Source organism: Biomphalaria glabrata, chromosome 11 (genome assembly GCF_947242115.1).
Source record: "Biomphalaria glabrata chromosome 11, xgBioGlab47.1, whole genome shotgun sequence".
Lineage (NCBI taxonomy): Eukaryota > Metazoa > Mollusca > Gastropoda > Planorbidae > Biomphalaria > Biomphalaria glabrata.
Genome location: NC_074721.1, coordinates 6,168,354 through 6,185,283, shown reverse-complemented (window position 1 = coordinate 6,185,283; position 16,930 = coordinate 6,168,354). Strand labels below are relative to the sequence as shown.

General features: G+C 32.9%; 1 protein-coding gene across 1 annotated transcript; it reads right to left on the bottom strand.

Moving 5' to 3' along the window:
• Nucleotides 1-458: 458 nt before the first annotated feature.
• Nucleotides 459-9,265, bottom strand: LOC129928929 (G-protein coupled receptor GRL101-like). Its single transcript, XM_056045454.1, has one exon. It carries the CDS (start codon nucleotides 7,947-7,949, stop codon nucleotides 5,091-5,093), a length of 2,859 nt encoding a protein of 952 aa, XP_055901429.1. The 5' UTR covers nucleotides 7,950-9,265; the 3' UTR covers nucleotides 459-5,090.
• Between the last annotated feature and the right edge of the window lie 7,665 nt (nucleotides 9,266-16,930).

Genomic DNA, 16,930 nt, shown 5'->3' with positions numbered 1-16,930 from the left:
TGCGGTTTGCGCGCTGGACTGTCGTTCAGCTTTATCGATGGTCCAGGGTTCAAACCCTGCCAGCTCCCATCCCCCGTCGTCCTGCGGGAGGTTTGGACTAGGAAGTAATTATCTTCAACTCTGAAGGAACACCCGAAACATGTCAAACAAAACATTTTACAAAACAGTCAAAGACGAATATATTGAAAAGCATAATAAAAAATGAAAGTTAAATACTTATATGTTTTAAGTTCAATAAAATATGTATTTAAGCTACATGCAAGTATGTTTAAAAGTTAAATAGGAAAAGGTTCTAAATTCAAATATATGTTGTATTGAAGTTACATATCATAATGTTTTAAAGTCAAATACAAATATGTGTTGTGTTGAAGTTACATATAATAATGTTTTAAAGTCAAATAAAATACAAATATGTGTGATCTTGAAGTTAAATATAAAATGTTTTAAAGTCGAATACAAATATGTCTTGTCTTGAATTTAAATATAAATATATTTTTAAACAAATACAAAAATGTGTTTTGTTAAATTTAATCATAAATATATTTTAACGTTAAGTACAAATATATGTAAAAAATACAAACATTTTTTAAAGATAGCTATTTTATCGAAAACTCTTTACAATCTAGCAAAATTTTATATTTTAGAAAATATCACAAATCGGTAATCTTAAGGCGAAATATATTCCTATTTTAGTCCTTAGTCATTAATCTTCAAACTAAGTTTAGAAATGAAGTGCGCTAAAACAAATTTAGACATTAAGTAAAATGTCGATTGTACAATGGAAAAAAAAACATTAAATGCACTTTATTTAGACCATGCGTTGTCAACTATTATAAACAATGAATAATATATCTCATTGGCAAAAAACAAACCCCATTTGGGCAGTTGTTTGAGACAAACCTCTATAAAAAAGCTAACAAGATCCTCGAAATAAAGAATCACCCTTTGTGTCAGGATTTTGTAATTTTACCATCACCAAAAAAGATACAAGACACCGATAGCAAAGACAAACAGACACAAACACTCTTTTGTTCCCCTGGCAATCAAATCATTAAATAAGAACAATCTGATATAAACTTTGACACATGTAAATTATGAGTGAGTCTGGTGTGAATGTACTCTTTGGTTTCTTATAGTTATAATGTTTTTTATTTGGTGTAATGCACAAATTGTAAGACAAATTTCCATACGGACAATAAAGATTATTATTATTATTATTATTATGATTTAGCAGAAACGACATATTTATGTAATCATTGAAATACAGGGAGATTATTTAGCAAATAGCTTAAAAACTCGTCTTATTATTCATTAAAGATGTGCCTCAATTGTTTTTAAACTAACAAAAAAGGAAAATATAAATCATTAGCTTATATACTTTGCAGCACATTGCTACACTCCGCACTTGTCGTTTCACTGTGTAGATTAGCTATGTAGAGAGTGAGAACTGCTGTAGAGACGGAGAGCTGTGTGGGGAGGGAGAATTGTGTTTTTGCTGTTGCCAAAAACTCATTCGACGTTGCTTTTATTTTGCTTTAATATTGATTACAGGTCGACAAAGAATCTGAATTATGAATGATATTAAGAAAATCTATTTTTCCTCGTTTTAAAAATGTTTTTCTTTCCGTTCCTGTAGAGACACGACGACCCAATCATGTATATATCTTTTTCATGATAAATTGAGATATAGCTTCAATAATGTATTTAATACAGTGAATGGATGCCATAGAGATACGAATAATGTGAATATACAAATCTAAAAGTAAAATCTAAAGTAAATCTAAAATATATTTTTAAAACAATATTTAAACACATCTGCGATTTAGACATAAAGTTGTTTGTATAGATCTGTTACACTTAAATTGCGTGCTAACCAATAACAATTGCTGAAATTGTTTCTAATTTCATAGATTTATTGTTGTTTGTATAGATCTGTTACACTTAAATTGCATGCCTGATCTAAACTAGCTAATTGGTCAACAACAAAACCGATTACACATTTTTTGTTTCTTTTTAAGTATTTAAAAAATGTTTTTCCTTGATTATTTTTGGATTAAAAACGAATATTTTTTTTTCAAAGCCGATGACATTATGTTTGATTACTAAAGCTATGTTAAAACCTTTGCTCTCACCCATATCTGATATCATAAGGTTGTAATCACAAATTTCAAACATTCTCTAAGGGTAGGGACTTTCTACTCTTAAACTCTGTCCAGTATTTGTAAATACGTGGTACTGTATTATATAAAAATATATTTAAGGCAGATTTGATAGGTAAACTAGAACTATTACATAAATATGAGCTTACCTAATGTATAAGAAATATTGTTACTGAATGAGTCAAATTAATAAAATAAAACTTTTTTAAAGGAAAGCCAAGATACATTTCATAAGTAGAAAAGATGACATATCACGATACATTGTGGATATCAAAGACAAAAGAAACCCTATACATCAAGCTAAAGAAATTAAACATATTTACTCAAACAAGAGATTTGGTTCTGAGCAAAAGGAAATCTAATGGTCAGAAATATTTCAAGTGTTATGAGCAGAATAAAAAAGTGGACGTTTCACTGGACAGTTTTGCCAAAGTTCCGGCTATCTGACACAGTGTACTTTGTTTCCAAGACATTTCATGTACAATATAAACATCTCTATAAACAAATTCTACAGAGGCAATAATGACAATGATAATGATAATGCTCAGAACCGAGTTCGGTGGAGAGGTGTGGTTGCGGTCCTATGCTCCCCTGTTAGTACACAGGATTAAGTAAGTAAGTAATAATGACAAGGTAAACGCCCATCATAAGTACCAAGACATGTAACAAGTTATACATATGTCAGATGCAGTGTTGCCCGTTCAAATAAAAAAGGTTAGCCCTTTTGATTTGTTAACAGACTCTATAGTTTTTTCGCAATGGACCCCCATCCCCCTTCTTCTCATACTTACTTCTTAAGATTAAAACTCTCCCTGGCCCTGCCCCCATATACATTCCTTTGGTTAGCTTATTCTTCAATCTGCATTCAGTTCGACCAGCCTGTAAATTTAGCTATTACTTCTCTCTCTCCACACCCAATAGTCTTATTTACACGATCTGACTATTCAGCTTTTCAGTTCTTATTTGAAATATTTTATATGCTAAGTTTTATATTTTTAGGGTGGGCATTTTTGTAATTACATCCTGCAAACGCTCACATAATACTGACCCTAACCTCCCACTATATTATTTACACTTTTAATAGAACTTACCACATTTTAGCAACCGCCCCCCTTTTTGACCAGTGTATTGTGACCAGTGTATTGTAATGTATGTTACGTGTAACTGGAACTGCATGCTTTAAAGTGCCAAAACAAACACACTCACTCTAGCCTATGAATTCTATATCACTTTTATCACAGTCACTGTCTTTCATTCTCAAATGTTACTTCACCTCTAAACGGTGACCCGTCAAAATAGCGCGGACAAAATAGCGCGGACAAAATAGCGCCGACAAAAAAGCGCAAAATTTCCCGACAAAATAGCGCAAGACAAAATAGCAGGGAGTTATATATGATGTGTAAAAGGATACCGGATTATTAGTTATTTAATGTCCTGGGCATCATTTTTGTTGATGTCTTTATCTTTTTCAATGAACCTCGGACAGATGTTGTATGGAATTCGTATGACTATTGGGAGGACAACTCTATTGGTCGCCAAAGACGAAACTGCATAGTGACTCCAAGATTTCCAATAGCATTATGGAATGTTAGAAATCGTGTACAGGACAATCGACCACGAACAAACAATTCAGTGGAGGAATGGTACCTTGCATTTGAACTGTCTATTGACAACCTAATGTGTACAAGTTACTCTCTCACTTCCTCAGAGAACAGGAGAACACTGAGAACAAGATTCTGAGGTAGAATGCTGGAGAACGAAGTCAAACTGCAAGCAAGACAAAGTGCCTCCAACTTAACAGACGACTTGAAACTATATTGCCATTGTACGGAAACAAGCCAGTGATGGAATTTCTACGTGACATTTCCTTCAATTTAACTTTGTGAAATTTGTGTGTATGTGTGTGTAAATTTTGACAAGTATCTTTGCGTGTTTTCGAAGTACAGTTTTATAAAGTAAATAAATACTATATTTTAAAATTATTATTTTTACTTATTTATTTGTTATTTGCTTATTTATGTTTTACGATATCTTAAATGTTTCCTGCAAAATAACTGAAAAATTATGATAACATTAAAAGAAAAAAAAATGTCTCTAATAATATTTTACGATATCTAAAGTATTTCTTTCAAAATGACTAAAATATTTTTTTTTCTGCGCTTTTATGTCGGCGCTATTTTGTTCGCGCTATTTTAGTCGGCGCTATTTTCCCGCGCTATTTTCACGGGGTACCCCTCTAAACATAATCTTTTATGTTTTCATGACCGATGACAAAAAAAAAATAAAGCCGAAGATTCAAGCAAAAACTTTTTTAAAGGAATAGCTTATATTAAGCGTAGCATTATTCATTTGTATGGATGAGTCATGTAATTAAATTGGTAATAGATATAGAATAACAATAATACATCTTTGAGATTAGAAATGTTTACACCAAATGTTTTTGCTAAAAGTAATTTTATGCTTTTAGCTTTCTCATTATGCTATGATCCTATCACTTGTCTGGACCAAAGAAGTGGGGGTGAGGAGAAGGAAGAGGTAATCTGAGTCAACACTTTTTAAAAGCATTTATAAATAAGCAAAATAATAAACGGTAAAAGACATGGGCTGGTTAACAAAAATGTTTCCTTGCTATTGATGTAAAGGTTTATAAGAGCTAACAAAAATGTATTTTTTATGATTTAAAGTAATGTGGCCATAAACACGAGTGTCCGAAAAACAAAAGGTTCAAATTCAGTGTATTAAGCAACGACAACTACAGACAATTTTGTATAAAAAAATTAGACAAGATACAAATCAATGCTATAAATATATTCTCAGGACGTTAAGCAACAGTAAATAGCATCCACAATCTCACAACAAATAGATATCAAATCTATCTGGTACTTTCATTTTAATTATTTTGATACTTTCTAATCAATTCTCTTTTGATAGTTAAGGATTTTGAGATCTGGAAAATTGTGAAGACTTTCTGCGTTTAAAGTCTGTCCAAGATTTAGAGATACGTGGCAAAGTATACAGAACTGGGTTTAGGGCTGAGTTGATGGGTAGCACTAAAGCTATTATCCAGGCATAAGTCTCTCGAGTGACCTCATAGTCACTGACCACTGTTCTTATTCCCATGACACAAACTGGAAACCAACAGATAAAATTGGACAGCACTACTACTGACAGTTTGAGAGCCACTGTAATGTTATCTGCTCTTCTAGCAGAAGATTGATTTTCATTTTTAAACTTAGAACTATGCTGAGATATTGTTATGAAAATTAAAAACTGACCAAAGGCGATAACAACGAATAAAACAGAGTTAAGGAAAAGAAATACGGTCACTGAGTAAGCCCAAGCGATACCACTGGACTTCCTTAAAGGAAAAGCTAGACATGTTTCACTAGTAGCATATAATGACATCTCAGGATATATAAGTGGAACAATTGACAAGAAAAATCCTAAACACCATGCAAAAGAAATTAAAATATATTTACCCATGTTTGAGATTTTGTGCTCACCAAAAGGAAATCTGATGGTCAGAAATCTTTCAAATGTTATGAGCAGAATGAAAAAAGTGGACGTTTCACTGGACAATGTTGCCAAAGTTCCGGCTATCTGACACAGTGTGCTTTGTTTCCAAGACATTTCATATACAATATAAACATCTCTATAAACTACATCTACAGAGGCAATAATGACAAGGTAAACGCCCATTAGAAGATCAGAGACACCAAGACAAGTAACAAATAATACATATGTCAGATGAAGTGTTGCCCTTTCAAATGAAATACGGTAGCCCAATGTGATCATATTTCCAAAAACTGCACAAATTGCAACAATCCAGAGCAAGACTCTTTTTAAAAAATCCCCAATAAGATCTTCACAAGTTGATAAAGTTTGTTCCTCTGCTTCACATTGATGTGCTAGAAGATTTTCTCCTCTGAAATATGAACAACAAAGTTTATAGTCTGCTAAAACTTTACCTTTTACAGTGATGTTGTTAAAAAATTTTTCTTTCATTGTATCAGAAATACGAGTTTTTCTTAAGTCTATCATTTCATAGAGGGCATAATTCGAGAGAACCACAGTTCCTAAGTTTGTAACTGAAACACTTATGAAACGTAATTTACCATTAAAATTTAAACTTATGTGCGTAATTTTCGTAAATGAAAGATCAAGTAAAACAAGATGTTCTAATCGTAGAAAATAAAATTTTGGAATGAGACTAAGATTGTCATTATATGAGGCATTTAAAAAACGAAGATTGGAAAATTGTGAAATAAAATCAGAGTAAGTAAACTTCGCAATATCATTGTAGCTTATGTCTAAATGATAAACTATATAATTTTTAGCATTAATTGGAGTTTTGTCATTAATATGACATCTTGACGCAACGAAAACCAGAAGCCTTTTCAATATAAGTATGTTTATCATATTATCTGATCGCGACAAATCAATACCCGAAATGTTTAAAAATGTGTTTGGAGAAAAAGAAGACATGTTTAACAAAATGTTAGTGTTGTTTACAGTGACCGTCCCGTCCAGGCAAAAAAAACCAGATGGACATATTGGGTTTATACAGTTCAGTTCGTCATCACCTCGAGGGCAATTGGGCTTGCCGTCACAAATATAAATGGGATGTATTTTTTTTAAAGTTTTATAACAAGAAAAGTATAATCCCCTATAATTACTCATTTCGTCTTCTTCGTCTTCCCCAAGAGGACAATCTAAGACCATATCAAGCACAAATATATTAGGAATACAATAAGAATTTCGGCATTTGAAAAAACTTTCGGGACATATAAAAGTTGTACAATTAGACAAATGAGATAAATCAGAACAACCGATAGTGGTACCGTGTCTATCCCTCATATAAATACATGTTGGTGTCCAAAAACTATTGTATTGACTTTGTTCGATGAATGTCTTGTTTACTTGCAAAGTCTTGCTACATAACGTTATAAACTCTAACAAATTGTGAACTATAGGCTCAGAAACATTACTATTTAACAGACTCATACCATTACTAGTTTCATTCATTCTTAAATAGTTAATGGTGGAACAATTCAGCGTCCAATGGTCGGGAATACAAACATTTGGTGAGCACTGAGTCAGAAAACAATCATCACAGTTTGATTTATCACTTCCATCAGGACAATCCTCAATCATATCACACACTTGACTATCAGAAATACATTTACGTCTATGCAAATTAGAATCGGGACATAAGAACTGATTTGTTTCAAGGCAGAACATTAATAATTTAAATTCATAAGTACAAACTTGTTCGTCCTCGCCATTCCAACAATCTTTGATTCCATCACACACATAGTTGTAGGAAATAGATAAACTCTTGGTACAAACAAATGTCGGAAATGTAATTGTGATTAAACTCTTAACATTGGATACAGAAATAATCTTGTTTTTTGTAATAATAAAATTATTATTAGGAACTGTATATCTCTGTATTACTGAATGATTCATTAAAGTTGCTTGATGTAAAAAAGGTTTTTTAATTTTTTTCTCACACAGTAAATATTTTGTGATTTTAGCTCCACAATCAACCCGGAATATCTCTTCAATTTGCAAACTGTTGTACTTCCAAGCAAAACAGACCTTTGTCGTATTCAGAGAATTTTTGTTTTGTTTCACTATTAAATATATTAATGAATTCACTTTTCTCTTATTTGTCCACAATAATTGTTCATTATTTCCAGCTTTTAGTTTATACATTCCTAAGTAAATCATTATTGAATTTGAATCATTTCGTTGAAAATTATCTTTTGTTAAGTTTTTTAATGACATTTTTAAGCTAGACTTCAAGAGTTCAAAATCTAAACTTGCTTCAAACGTAAACAAATTCGACCTATTCGTTTGCAGTAGTTGACAGCATACTGCCAACTTATGAGATTTTTTTCTTCTTCAAATAGAATACATGAAGTAATAAAAGAGTTCTTGGATGCATCAAGAATTGGAAACCAGCCATCTAAGCAACGAGAACATAGTTTCAGACTAAAATCATTGTTATACTTCAGGTCGTCGTGGATGTTGATTGTAAGCATGTAAGGATGACTGTACGGTTCACAGAAACCATAGTCATTATGAAGTATATTAATTATAAAATATTCGATAAATTTTAATTTGAATAAAACGTTTTCCACAAAATGGTAATAGATTTGATACGAATTACTTAAAATGTATAGAAAGAATAGTTTAGAAGAATTATTATCTTTTTCCAAAATGTAAGCATTCAGTTTCAATACATTTTCGTTTGAATTTGATTTATCATAATCTTCCACGTGACAAAGTTCGGAAACATTGTTAATGTTTGAATCATTTAGAGTCATGTTATTTAAACTTAACATATCTATCAATGTCACGGTCATTTTTCTAGATGCATTCTCTGAGTCAGTAAGTTTAAAAAATGTAAAAATGTTTTTGATCATGTCCCAGTTCATTGTCTGAAACTGACAGGTCATAACTATAACGAGATGAAGTTCATTTCTCTGACAAATATTTAGTGTGTTATTACTAGCTACACTAGACACCAGAACCAGAGTGAGTCCTACAAGCCAAAATAAGAAATTCATTCTATATTTGATTGCAAAAAATATTATAATGTTGTTTTTTAAATAATCACTATTTCTACATGACGACAAGAAGGAGTATTTTCTTTGTTAAGTTTGTTATTTAATCCAACACTGAATCTTGAAACTTCTTTATGCACTTTCCTAATCTATTTAAGCAATCAAAACACTGAAACGACTTGCTCTGTCTAGGCTCTTTGCGATCTGCTCCACACGAAACTAAAAACTCAAAGATCTTGATGACTAAGAACTCCAAAATAACGTAACACTTTATTGTCCGAAAGATCGCAGCAATTACTGTACAATTGGCTACACGCAACACTGACTGTACAATTGGCTACACGTAACACCTACTGTACAATTGGCTACACGTAACACTGACTGTACAATTGGCTACACGCAACACTGACTGTACAATTGGCTACACGTAACATTGACTGTACAAATATTTCTTCATTAAAAACCGTACCGTTGTGTCGAAACTTGTGCCCGTCACAAACTCCACTGGTCTTTTTGTTTGTTTCTATTGTTCCGAACATTTTTCACCAATTGAATCCGTTCCGTCAGACTTGCTCGCATATCGTCTCGAATTCGAGAGGTGTCACTTATTAGACTCCTCCTATAATCGCTTTTTTATTGGCCTTTTTAATACATAATAATCTCAATAGGTTAGAAATATTTCAAAGCATAAAATATGCAACATTTGGGAATGGTAAAAGTCTAGCGAATAGGTCAAAGTAGTAGCAAAAAGTAGATTTCTCTGATTACTTGATAAATAGTGTTTTTAAAGGCCCCAAAAAGGGAATATATGCTATTAGTTTTGTGTAAACTGTCTGTTCCTTCGACCGTCCCGTTTAGATCTCAGAAAACTAAAATAGAAAATGAAAATTGGACATCAAGATATTTTTGATCATTCAAAATTCTGATGCAACTGCTACTTTTTTTTTCTTTTCCGAAAGGGAACTTTTTAATTTCAAAAATTTATCTATGGAAGCAGATTTAAAAATAATTTTAAAAAATTACCACATGTATAGTAGAATTATTTCTCTAATTGATAGTGCGGCGTTGATCACTATATTGATGACGACATTACACTATTAATATTTTCCTTTGTAGACTAGAGGACTGAGCTTTTGTTGCTTGTCACAACTTTTAGTGACGTAAAGTTAGTGTGTGTGTGATTTGCGTCATTTATCGTCTAGTACAGTCTCTCAATTGTTTTGTACGTTGGTACAGATAGACGTGTTTTGAGAGCTCTTGAATTTCTCCTTGGGTTTTTGTTACTGGATAGCCTAACATTTGCCTTGGACATTTTCTTGTTGGATTATCTTGACCCCTGTTTAGGGTGAGTTTTATTTTTCATTGTATAGTTTTTCTATTTGAATTCATTCCTATTTGTAAGTCTATAATTAGACTACATCTAGATGATTAGAATAATCCTTTCTTTTATCTTCTCTAGGGTTTTAGCGTCAAGTCTAAGTTTTAGTCATAGTCTCAGTTCAAGACTCTATTTCAAATTTTAGCGACAAGGCTAAGTAGTGATCTTAGCTTGGTGTCAAGTCTATGTGTTAGACTCAATGTCAAGTCTGTGTCAAGACTTGGTTTTCTCAGTCTCAGTTCTATATTGAGAGTACAACTTTAGGTCTACAGTCTACAGGACTGAGGTCTTCCTCCCAGTTGGTCGTCTGGTGTGCAAGTTGGTTTTTACATGAGTCTGAGGTTTAAGATTCCAGACTGTGGGTTGCAGTGGTCAGACCTGATGTTATAGTGTAAACTATGAACTTCTATTTTGGAATTGTCATCAGTAAACAGTACCTGATCTAGAGGCTAGATCTACATATATTACCAGCTGTTGTTTTGAAATTGAAGGTCTATGTTATCCATTGAACTACCTATTATAGTTAAGGTAATATATTATGTATTTGATAATTATTTGAATGTTTTAAAGATACTAACTGAAACAATTTTAGATTACATATTATTAAATATTGATATTTCATACTATTATTATCATTTTTCATGGATCAGTCATTTGTAAATATATCTCTAGAATAAATTTTATCGTTATTTAACATCATACACTAAGTTTATTAGTTTATCTATATATATGGCTCCTTTTGTCTCGAAAGGCAATGGATGCGCCCAAATGAGTCACTGGTTTTGGCTTAATCTTGAGACGGGGCAGAATCTGGTGTGGCTAATCAAGCCAATTCTAGAACGGCAGACTTTGCCACAATTCGTACATGTGTATGCCTCTGATTTAGGGCTAGCAGACAGGGCATTAAAGCAGGCAGGCTGTGGCGGATCAGCACCTAACTGACTGTGGGCTGCCCAGGTTGAGGCGGGCGGTAGCTGATCAGTGAGGCGCGAAGACCTCTCCCACCGTCAGAGACAACCCGTGGCGTCCATACATTACGCCAATCAAGTTGGACTTATAACCCGTAACTGTTGTCTCCCCCTGTTGTTTTAGCCGCTTTGCAGCAGCACCAGAGTTTCCTCTCCGGGGCGCATTCCTGGGCCTTGGATAAAGGGGTCATGGGTGGCCCATGCGTCATGATCCCTCTCTCGACCTTGCTGATGTGATCCAAAGGAACGCATCGCATTACATTTGGCACCAACTCAGTTGCAGAAGCTGCCGGAGGGAATTTCGCAGCTGATACTCCCAACGCCTAAGGGGCTTCACTCCTGATTTCTCCTCGAGGTTGTCTCCTGAAGCCTCAGTACCGCAAGGCAGCGGGGGTTTGAAGTCAGAGTACCCCTCTCCTAGATGAACTGCCTTACTAGGCTGACGAGCTCCATCTGCCCGAAGCTCCCGGTTTTGTGGCGCCAGGTATCCGCCTTCACCCCTTCACCTGTTAGTAAGAGCAGTTTTGCCGGGCTTAATATCTAAGCCACACGAGCAGGCCAGGTGCTGGACTTAGTTGTCAGAGGCTATTTGAGACGCATGCCATTAGGAGTATTTTATAGACAATGGGAGTTTAACCCCATTGACACCCCTGGCCATGACAACCTTTGAAACCAGTTTAGTTTATCTACAACTGTATGTATATGATGTGCTTGTCAGGTTGAACTTGAGCCAAAATATTATAAGTTCAGAAAATAATAGCAATAACACAAATTAAAATAATATTTAATATTAGTAAATCTTCACATTTGAAATATAATATAAAATTTCTCATTAAAAAAACAAAGTGGAAGAGGAAACACTATAAACGCATTAGTAACAAGTCATAAAATGTCAAATAGTAATTTAACACAATCATATTTATATATAAAATATTTAATTGGGGATGAAGTGACCAGGAGATGAAGTGACCAGGGGATGAAATGACCGGGGATGAAGTGACCGGGGATGAAGTGACCGGGGATGAAATGACCGGGGATGAAGTGACCGGGGATGAAGTGACCGGTCACCCTTAAAACATACATTAGAAAATAAATGTAAAAGAAATATATGAAGTTGGCAATACGAGTCTGATGAGTTGATTTTCCTTACACTAGTGATGTAAAATATACAAGTAAATACGTAAATTATCATACATGCGTAAATATTTAGTATTACTTATTGTTAGTTCACGATGAGGGATGACTGAGTTTCTGAACTTGCTATTATGAAATGTAAATACAATTTTACATAATTAGCTTTTTTTTGCAGGTTACTCTTCTACTTTAGGAGGCACAGTGGCCGATTGGTTAAACGCTATGTTCCCAAATCGAAAATTCCTGGGTTCGAATCCTGTTAAAGATTGAGATTTGTAAATGCAGTATTCTTAAAGCGTCTCTGAGTTAATCCAGCTCTTAAGGGTGATGGCGTAAAATAGGTAAAATTAAAGCCGTTTAGTCGTTGTGCTGGCCACGTGACATTTTTGTTAACCTAATGATTTTTTTTGTCAGGCCTATAAATGTTAATGTTTGAAAGGGTAACTATACATTTGCTGTACTATTTGTCTTCTTTACCAATGGGTAAAAATAACATAAAAGTAAGCCTCCATTTGTTTACATCTATATTTAATATTATCACAAACTTTAGATGACATGATAAGAATGAACATTTTTTTAATCATTTAATTATATATTTATTATGTCTTAAAATTTAAAAAAAAATTAATCTTAGATACAATTATTTAAAAAAAAACAACATACTAAATAGTTGCAAAATATACACAAGTCATATAAAATATGTTATAAAGTTAAACAGTTTATTTAATAACTAGTTGTCACGTAATATAAAACAGCACACCAAAACATATGACAATGAAAAATATGAAAAACCTTATACATTAAAATTTATAGTTTGAGTGAACATGTCTTAGATTTAATAGAGATCTTATAAACATTTGATAGACATAGACTTATAAAATATTTATGTAAAAAAACGAAACAAAATAGTAATATATATATTTATTTTTTCTCTTTGCCATAGCCGTTATAAGCGTCTAGACGATACCAAATTTATGCATAAATGAAAAGAATCGTTTTTTTTTAGCATGTCCTTGTACTCTATACACATGATATTACACGTAGAAACAAGATATAAATATTAAATAATAATAATAATGGGAGAATAAAGTAACAAAGTAAATATGGAACCCTAGGCTTGGAGATTAAGCATTTGTACAAGTTATCTAAATTAAAAATATTCCCTTTGTTATTTGTTACATCTTCTAAGGAGAGAACGACTACTGACCTCACAGAGACCTTCAGATTTAAAGATTTTTTACTTCTTAGTTCAAACCTCCCTCAGGACGACGGGGTATGGGAGCGGGCAGTGTTTGAACCCAGCACCATCAATAATTCCATGCGACAGTTCTGTGCGCAAACCGCACGACCAGGCAACCATCAAAAGTGAAGGGTGAGTCCAGATGTTTGTAGAGAAAATGTAAAATAGAAAGAAAGGCATCATTGAATCTTTCACCATTTGGTATGCAAATTATAACGAGTCGAACTTTGTATACAGATTACGATAAAAATAATTGAAATTTTAGTAATAAAGATAACACCACAGAGAAACCTAACTTCAGGTCCAGTGATGCCGAAAATCTATACCGCGGCGTGGTTTTACCCAGCAAAAAGTAGAAAATCACACAAAAAAGGTTAAAATGAGTATCTTCTCCTACGTTAGGGCTATCAGACTTTCTTCTGTTGATTTCAATCTTTTGGTATTCTAATATCCTCATACAGAATGTTGTTCTTATTAGAAAACAAAGAGGTATATTGATTTTAGCTATTTTTAATTCTTGGAAATTTCTGCTGTTTTCATGAGCTAGCCGTGAATTTGAAACCTTTTATTTTTAACAGGGCATCATTTCTGAATCACTCTTAGTCATATTTCTTCGTATTGACGCGAGTGGGTATTACCATTTAATATTTGTACGTTAATGAAATGGGGGAGTGAAAGAAAGAAAATGTGGACTCTAAACTGCTTGAAAAATTGGATAAATCTTTAATTTTTGTGTGGAACATGAAAAAAAGACAAAACATTGTTGCCAGCTGTTGCCTGTTTGTAGCTGTTTCAAAGAGCATGATTTTAAACAGGATCATGAAATTTAAAATGATAAACAACTATGACAGAGTTTTTGGTTTGAGTGCAAAGAAAAGATTGCTAAGTAACGCCTAAAGATTGGAGTTTTGACGATAATATTACTAAGAAGGGAATAAAAACGTTAGTCGGTAGTAAAGACCAACTAAAGATATGATCACTTTTTAAGTTGTGAAATAAAACTAGTTTTTTCAAATGCGATTGCGTAAAAAAAACAATATCTAGCTAGCACTGATAGAAGAAATGTATTAATAAAAGAAAAATACAGCTGTAGTCATCATCCTTTATACAATGAGCATTATTAAAGTAAGTCTAAATTCTCGATTAAAAATTAGAAGGCCAGTAGAGTTTGATGTACTGTCTATTGCTACAGACATATCTGATACTAATCAACACTTCATAATTATTTGTGGTAGAAACAACAGTGTAGGAAAAAAAATCACATAAGAGTTATAAGGGACATCACAGGCTTACTTCTTTAGTAAAGTTAAAAAGTCATGAAGGATCTTTCTCTCTTTTTTGGCTGAAATTTCTGGTGTGACTTCTGATGCTGTTAGAAATATAGTTGAATTGCAGCTAGAAAAGTGTTTAAGTCATCTGTGGCGAGATGATAACCCGGACAAAGTGGTACAATTTTGTATGTGCTCAGCACGAGAGATTTAAATCACATCAAAGAGTTGAACAGCTGAGCTTTTAAAGATATTATGACAGAAGTAAAGTTCTAATATAAAAAATTTCTCATTTCAATTAAAATGCGCTAATAAAGTCAAGGAAAGTTTCTAAATTTTTTTTTTGTGAGACGTGTGATTTAAATTTTTAATCCTGAGAATTTAAAAAAAAACAAATGGATAAACTTAACTTAAAAATTTGGTTTCGAATTAAATTCCAAAATTCCACCAATTATGTAAGTACTAAATCTTAGGGTTTCTAACAAAATAGTTTTTTTTTCTTGCTTTTAGTAATGGGGCCATCGACGCAGATGTTCTAAAAACAAATGAAATAAAGGCTGAAGAATTTTCAGAATCAGTGTACTAACCTAATAGAACGACACAAAGAATGTAAAATATTTAGAAACCAAGATACAAAATCAATGTCGTAAACATATTTTCACGACGTTAAACAACGTTAAATAGTATCTATATAGTACTTTCATTTTAATTATTTTGATATTTTCTAATCAAATCTATTTTAATAGTTAAGAATTTCGAGATTTTGATAATTGTGAAGACTTTCTATATTTAAAGTCTGTCCAAGATTTAGAAATACGTGGCAAAGTATACAAAACTGGGTTTAGGGCTGAGTTGAAAGGAAGAACTAAAGTAATAATCCAGGAGTAAGCCTCTCGACTGACCTCATAATCACTGACCACTGTTCTTATTCCCATGATACAAACAGGAAACCAACAGATGAAGTTTGACAGCACTACTACTGACAGTTTGAGAGCCACTGTAGTGTTATCTGCTCGTCTAGTTGAATCTTGACTTTCAGTTTTAAACTTAGAACTATGTTGAGATATCGTTAAGAAAATTAAAAACTGACCAATGGCGATAACAACGAATAAAATAGAGTTAAAGAAAAGAAAAACGGTCACTGAATATATCCAGGCAGTACCACTGGACTTTCTTAAAGGAAATCCGAGACACATTCCATTAGTGGAGTATACAGACTTTTCGTCATACATTGTGGGAATCACTGACAAGAGAAATCCCAAACCCCAAGCTAAAGAAATTAAAATATATTTACCCATGTTTGAGATTTTGTGCTCACCAAAAGGAAATCTGATGGTCAGAAATCTTTCAAGTGTTATGAGCAGAATGAAAAAAGTGGATGTTTCACTGGACAATGTGGCCAAAGTTCCGGCTATCTCACACAATGTACTTTGTTTCCAAGACATTTCATGTACAATATAAACATCTCTATAAACTACATCTACAGAGGCAATAATGACTAGGTAAATACCCATCAGAAGATCAGAAACACCAAGACATGTTACAAATAATACATATGTCAGATGAAGTGTTGCCCTTTCAAATAAAATACGGTAGCCCAATGCAATCATATTTCCGAAAATTGCGCAAATCGCAACAATCCAGAGCAAGACTCGTTTTAAAGAATCTCCAATTAGATCTTCACAGCTTGATAAAGTTTGTTCTTCTGCTTCACATTGATGTGCTAGAAGTTTTTCTCCTCTGAAATATGAACAACAAAGTTTGTAGTCTGCTAAAACTTTACCTTTTACTGTGAAGTTGTTAAAAAATGTTTCTTTAATTGTGTCAGAAATACGTGTTTTTCTCAAGTCAATCACTTCATACTCGGCAACATTCGAGAAAACCACAGTATCTAAGTTTGTTACTGAAAAATTTATAAATCGTAATTTCTCATTAAAATTTAAACTTATTCGGGTAATTTTCGTAAATGAAAGATCCACTGAAACAAGATGTACTAATCGTGGGAAATACAATTTAGGAATGTGACTCAGATTGTCATTGTATGAGACGTTTAGAAAACGAAGATTGGAAAATTGTAAAATAAAATCAGTGTAGGTAAACTTGGAAAGGTCATTATAACTAATGTCTAAATAATAAACGAAACTGTTTTTAGCATTAGTTTGAGTTTTGTCATTAATATGACATCTTGACGCTACCAAAACAAGAAGCCTT

What these genes read in the sequence shown, in the direction of transcription:
- LOC129928929 (XM_056045454.1), bottom strand. Translation starts at nt 7,949, where the DNA reads ATGTCATTAAAAAACTTAACAAAAGATAATTTTCAACGAAATGATTCA.